Here is a 5965-nt window from a genome sequence, read left to right as displayed (position 1 = left end):
CAACCTCCGCCACGGATTCCAGGCGTGGTGAGGGCTGTGTGGTTCCTGCGGGTTTCTGAGGGACGTGGGACACCCTGGGCAGCTGGTTCTGTCACGGAAAAGGCTCGGTATCGGGGCAGGTTTGCAGAAGTGCCGAGCAGAGTCATCCTCTGCGCTGCCAGCACCGGGGTGAGGTCTCTCACTAGAACGTGCGGGTGTTGCCTCCTCGTGTACAGGATTATTGTGGGCGATAGTTGTGAATGGAGTAACCAAGTGCTTTGGTTTTACAAGGAATTGATATTGCCGAGGATACTCTCTCGAGGAGGAGAATTTTCAGCAAGCGAGCCTGATGTGCTGTTCTGTGCAAGGAGGGGCTTCTACTCCTTGATTAAGCCTTGATTTAGAAACAGCCAAAGACACCTAGAGGTGTTACATCTTCCTCCTTGCTAAATCTGTAATTATTTGAAGTTCACACATCCTTCAGAGGTGAGCTGTGCTTTGGGCTGGGAGGAATTAGCTGAGTTGCTCCAGTGCAGGGGTTTGTGCTTCGGGGCCGGCTGAGTGTGGAAAGGCTGTTGCTGTGTGTGCGTGAAAAGTTAGTGTTTTCAGAGGCTTGTTCTACACGATACCTTAATCTACCTTTGCTGTCTGGTTGCTCTTCCTCCTCGTGAGCTGAAGGAAACAAGCTGGGGGTGGTTCTCCTGAGGGTTTGCAATGGGCTGTTAGGGTAAGCGGGAGCAGTGGGTACATGGATCTCTTGCCGCTGCCCTTCTATTAATAATGCTGCCCTAAAGTCGTGTTAAGGCTGTTGGAGTGAAAGTAAATTCAGATTAGACTTTCCAAGAAGCTTCTCATGGCAGGTTTCAAAGTACTCCAGTTATCCACTTAAGTGATGCTCTGTGCTGGGGCTGCTGGAGCTTCCCTGCTAATCTGGTGGCTCTCTCTGGCGTGTCCTCTCCTCGCTGTGGTGGATATTGGCAGGGCGTCAGTAACGAACTGCCCAGGCTTTTCTGCTCACTTGGTGTTCCTTAGGAAAGCACTGGCACTCGCCTTTGCCCTGCAGAGGTGATTCCTGGTGTCCTGCTGTTCTTTGGATCCTGAGCATTAGCGTGGTGCTCTCTTTGGCTTTCCCTGCTGTACGTGCCATGGGTGTATAACCTGCCATGGGTGTGTGACCTGGGTGCCGTTCCTCAGCTCCGCTGTCAGTAGTTAGCAGACAGAGCTAAAGCACAAAGCTGACCTGCTCTGGCTCTGAGAGGCACATTGGAGGAACAGGGTGATGCTAGAGAGCTGTAATTTCCCTTTGTGAGTGAACTTGGTAACTCCTCTAAAAGAAAAATTACCAGCAAAAGGGGTTTTTTACTAACTTCCTGCTTCTTTGGCTTTGTGGTGGTTGAAAGCATAGTTGCAATTTTTAAGGAGACTGATCTGTCTGCAGTAAAACTCTGCAAAGGACCCCTTAAACACCAAAAGAGTGGTAGTGTCAGCTGGGGCCACTCGAGCACACAAAGCTTGGTTATTGGCAGCTGGAGACGTGGGGTGGGTCTTGCCCTGGGATGTTTTGTGGCATCATTTCTGTGAGAAGCACCTGGGCTGCAGAACAGCACTTGGCCTGTCAGAAAGGAAGACCTCACCTTTAAACTACAGAACTAACAGGGAAGGAGGAGAATAACTGGTGCTGGGGTGGCCAGAGAGCTGTGTCACACCCGGGGCTGTTGTCTCCTTCCACGTTCAGGCTCTATGAGCAGTTTTGTCTCAGGGCACTGATTTCTAGTGGTCGTTGCTAGGACTCGGGAAGGCACAGGACTCCAAGAGCTGCAAGTGTTAGCCTGGGCTGCAAACACTCTGCAAACACAAAAGTGAAGTGGATCTTTACTGGGGTCTTGTCTCCTTTCAGCATGCCAATGAAGATGTGGAGAGGATGCTGTTAGGAAACAAGTGTGACATGGAAGATAAAAGAGTCGTCCCTAAAGCAAAAGGCGAACAGGTAAGTGTTGGGCAAAACCTGGCTTATATCAATGTAAGCACATCAGTGCCAGGACCTCCTGCCATCTCCAGGTGGCTGAGATGCCACAGGGGAGTGTGTCAGGGAACACCAGGATTTGCTAACGGTCTGTAAGTCTGGGGAGTGTTTTCTCAGAAGTTGCCATGAATGGAACAAGTTCACCTGCAGTTCATGCTTTCTTTGATAACTAACATTTTTCAGGCATCTTTGAAGGTACTTCTCATGTGACAGGCTTGTGTGGTCTCTGTCGTCTTCTGTTCAGAGACTGACTTGTGATTTAATGCACTTTAATTGCTGTTTCTGAATCATTAAGTTCCAGATCTCCCTTTGTGAGACTTTAGCTGGTACTTCTGGTGCCTGGAAGGGTATTAGGTGTTTATAAACGCCGCTAATCCCGACGGTACAGCGGCACCAGCGGGGTAACACTGCAGTAATGCTAACCACCTTCTTTCTTTCTCTTTTTGGTTTAGATTGCTAGGGAGCATGGTATTAGGTTTTTCGAAACTAGTGCAAAAGCAAATATAAACATTGAGAAGGCATTCCTCACATTAGCAGAAGACATTCTTCGAAAGGTAGGTGCTTACAGGGTTTGTTTGAAAAAAGAAAAATAAATCCTAAAATTTCAACTCCTCTCGCTTTTGGTGTTCACCTGAGTTGTTGCAGCCTTTACCTTTGGTGTGCCAAGACAAAGGGGTCACTGAAGGAGGGCTGTTGTGCATCTGAAGCTCTTAAAGCTTGTTTGAAGTTCCGTTATTGTATCTAGAGAGGGTGGTATTCATCACAGAGCCAAGGAATGTAAACTTGTAGCTGTTTGGCCCTTAAGCTCCTGGTTGTGAGCACTTGGAATCAAAATATTTCATTTGGTGTGGAAGAGAATTGTCCTTTCCCTGCCACAGTCTCCATCGATACACAGCATTGTCTAAAGGCTCCGAAGGTGGGGAGAGTTTAGATGTGGTTGATGGAACAGCTAAACGAGATCTCACTTCTACCCTGTTTCCAGTGATGAGCCCTCTCAGCCTCTGCGTTTTGGTGGAGGTTTTGTTGGAAGGGTGTATCTCAACCGAGAGAAGAACATGGATCACCAGTTCTTCTGCTGCTTGGCCACCCCTCCTGACTCGTACAGTGTGCACAGAGCTTGGAGATATCACTGTTCTTGCATCCTTGAGTAGACAATCCATTGCCTTCCCACAGTTGCCACTGGTTTCTTGAGGAATGAGCTGGGCTGGCCTCATGGGTTGGCTCCTGGGCTGGTTCTAGTTAGTTGATGTGCTCCTGTAGCCAAGGACTTGCTGGACCCAGTAACCCCTGTGCTGGCCCATTCCTGCTTAGGGCCAGGCCGTGCCTCTCCACCTCTGGGTGCTCCATGGAGCTTGAGGGACATGGGTTGGCCAACCATAGCATGTGTGCTCAGCTCCTAAACCTGCGTGGTTTGTCAGTGCCCAGTTTAGCAGTAGAGAGACCCCCTTCCCCACCACTTCTTCTGAACGCGATTGGTGATGTCATCCCAGTTAATTGGTTAGAAATTCAGTGCAAGGTCAACGCTGAATATTTTGACAACCCTTCTGAGTACACTTCTGCTCAACGGCAGCTGCTTTGCTGCTGTAGTTCCAACTTGTTTCTTAACCAGTGTTTGACAAGCTTTGTGTGAGAAACTGGGTGAAAATCTGGTTTTTAGCCTCCATGAACAGGAGCTGAGGGGAGCGAGTCACACTGACTCTTCTGACCTTGAGATTTTTATTTTGGGCCTCAGTGTGTTTATCTGAAGAAGAGGTGGGGGGGTGCTTTGGTGAGGCTGAGCCAAAGAGAATAAGGAAAGGAATTTAGAGACTAAACTGCAGAATTCTGGAGAGTGTTTAGGTTGGTTTCTAAACAGCTGGAAGTGGGTGTTCGTGTCTGATCAAAGCCACTCTGCTGGGGGTTCTGCTCTGACTGAGGTTACATCCCCTGGTGCAGAGGAGCCCATTCTGTCCACCATAGCATGTGTGCTCAGCTCCTAAACCTGCGTGGTTTGTCAGTGCCCAGTTTAGCAGTAGAGAGACCCCCTTCCCCACCACTTCTTCTGAACGCGATTGGTGATGTCATCCCAGTTAATTGGTTAGAAATTCAGTGCAAGGTCAACGCTGAATATTTTGACAACCCTTCTGAGTACACTTCTGCTCAACGGCAGCTGCTTTGCTGCTGTAGTTCCAACTTGTTTCTTAACCAGTGTTTGACAAGCTTTGTGTGAGAAACTGGGTGAAAATCTGGTTTTTAGCCTCCATGAACAGGAGCTGAGGGGAGCGAGTCGCACTGACTCTTCTGACCTTGAGATTTTTATTTTGGGCCTCAGTGTGTTTATCTGAAGAAGAGGTGGGGGGGTGCTTTGGTGAGGCTGAGCCAAAGAGAATAAGGAAAGGAATTTAGAGACTAAACTGCAGAATTCTGGAGAGTGTTTAGGTTGGTTTCTAAACAGCTGGAAGTGGGTGTTCGTGTCTGATCAAAGCCACTCTGCTGGGGGTTCTGCTCTGACTGAGGTTACATCCCCTGGTGCAGAGGAGCCCGTTCTGTCCGTGCTCCTGGTCAGCTGGAAGGTGGCTGCTTTGGAACAACCCCTCTTTATCCCTAAATTGCTCTCTGGGTTTGGAAGGTCATTAGTTCACCTCATTTACCTCCAGCTTGTGTCCCTTGTAGGCTGTGACCCACTTGCTCCACCAAAGCCCCGGTGTTGGCTCCAAGAACAGGATCTAGAAATAGGTTGAGTTTACTTTGGGGTGGTCCAAGGCAAGAAGCTGGGTTTTTCCCAGCTTTCCCGTTGTTGGTTGTTTAAAACAAAAAACCCAGCCGTAAATTGGTTTTGCAGCCTCTTGCTGGAGGGGGAGGAGGGTTCCCTGCATTTCTGGGGAGCTCTTTGCCCGTAGTTGATTCATAATATTTTTGATGATGGAGTCTTTCTTGTAAGCCTCTGTCTCTGCAGCTCTGAACACGTTATTTTGGGATGTCTGGAGAGTCCTCTAACTCGTTGTTTTTCCCTTGTTTCCTTGCAGACCCCTGTAAAAGAGCCCAACAGTGAAAATGTAGATATCAGCAGTGGAGGTGGGGTGACGGGCTGGAAGAGCAAGTGTTGCTGAACCTTCTCCTCTCTCACCAATCGCCATCCACCGCCCCTTTTTTCTCGCTGCAAAACAAACCACTCTGCCCGTTTTTAACCTTAAACCGATGTTTTGTTCCTCATCTTAATGAGCTCCCGTCTCCCTTTGTTCTCCCGGTTAGGACAGCTTGCCTACTCTCATTTTCTCCACGACATGTATAGGAAAATCATCTCCCTCACTTCAATTTATTATTTTTTTTTTTTCATGTTACCTGCTCAACTTACCACAACGTTTTGGTTGTATTATAGTCCCGTTCCTCCTGACATTAAAACATATAGCAATCATATTCAACTCTATTCTGCAAATTGTATAAGAATAAAAGTTAGAATTAACAATTTATTTTGTACAACAGTGGAATTTTCTGTCATGGATAATGTGCTTGAGTCACCATATTCTCTAGATGCATCAGCAAAAGAGCCAGGAAAACACTCATTTTCGCCTTGAGTCTGTGAATGGGGTTTATTTTGTCCTGTGCCTTATGTGGAAAGGAACTTCTGTTTTCATTTTTTTATTTTTAATTTTTAAAATTTCTTTTCTTCTGGTGGAAGCATGTGCAGGAGACATACCATCCATACTTGACCATTTTTAAAATTACTGAACTCTTTTTGTGATTGCTTTCTGTAACCGTTGGTGTAATGCATCGAGGACAAAGGGTGGTGCAAAAACAAAAACAAAACAAGAGAAAAAAAAAGAATGCCATTTAATCTGCTGTGTCTCCTTTTTGGTGATCTGGCCATTCGAACTCTTCCTGCTGCCGGGTTGTTTTTTTCTTTCCCCTCACTCGCGGCTCTTTCCTCTCGCCTGCATGCTGCTTTTATTTGCATTTCTTCATGGTGTGATGTGTTAATTAAAA

General features: G+C 47.3%; 1 protein-coding gene across 2 annotated transcripts in view; it reads left to right on the top strand.

Moving 5' to 3' along the window:
* The window catches only part of RAB10 (RAB10, member RAS oncogene family), a 55745-nt gene extending 49942 nt beyond the window's left edge, over positions 1 to 5803 (top strand). The window contains exons 4-6 of one of the 2 annotated variants that reach the window (XM_014937550.1): positions 1877 to 1966; positions 2455 to 2556; positions 5008 to 5803. In XM_014937550.1, coding sequence (XP_014793036.1) covers positions 1877 to 1966; positions 2455 to 2556; positions 5008 to 5091 — 276 coding nt within the window. In that variant the 3' untranslated portion in view covers positions 5092 to 5803. The remainder of the gene's footprint in view (positions 1 to 1876; positions 1967 to 2454; positions 2557 to 5007) is intronic. The other variant, XM_014937551.1, reaches the window with a different exon arrangement.
* Positions 5804 to 5965: the final 162 nt, after the last annotated feature.

The sequence above is a fragment of the Calidris pugnax genome, unplaced genomic scaffold (assembly GCF_001431845.1).
Source record: "Calidris pugnax isolate Ruff unplaced genomic scaffold, ASM143184v1 scaffold85, whole genome shotgun sequence".
NCBI lineage: Eukaryota > Metazoa > Chordata > Aves > Charadriiformes > Scolopacidae > Calidris > Calidris pugnax.
The sequence above is the reverse complement of the archived record's forward strand: the minus strand, read 5'-3'. Positions and strand labels throughout refer to the sequence as shown.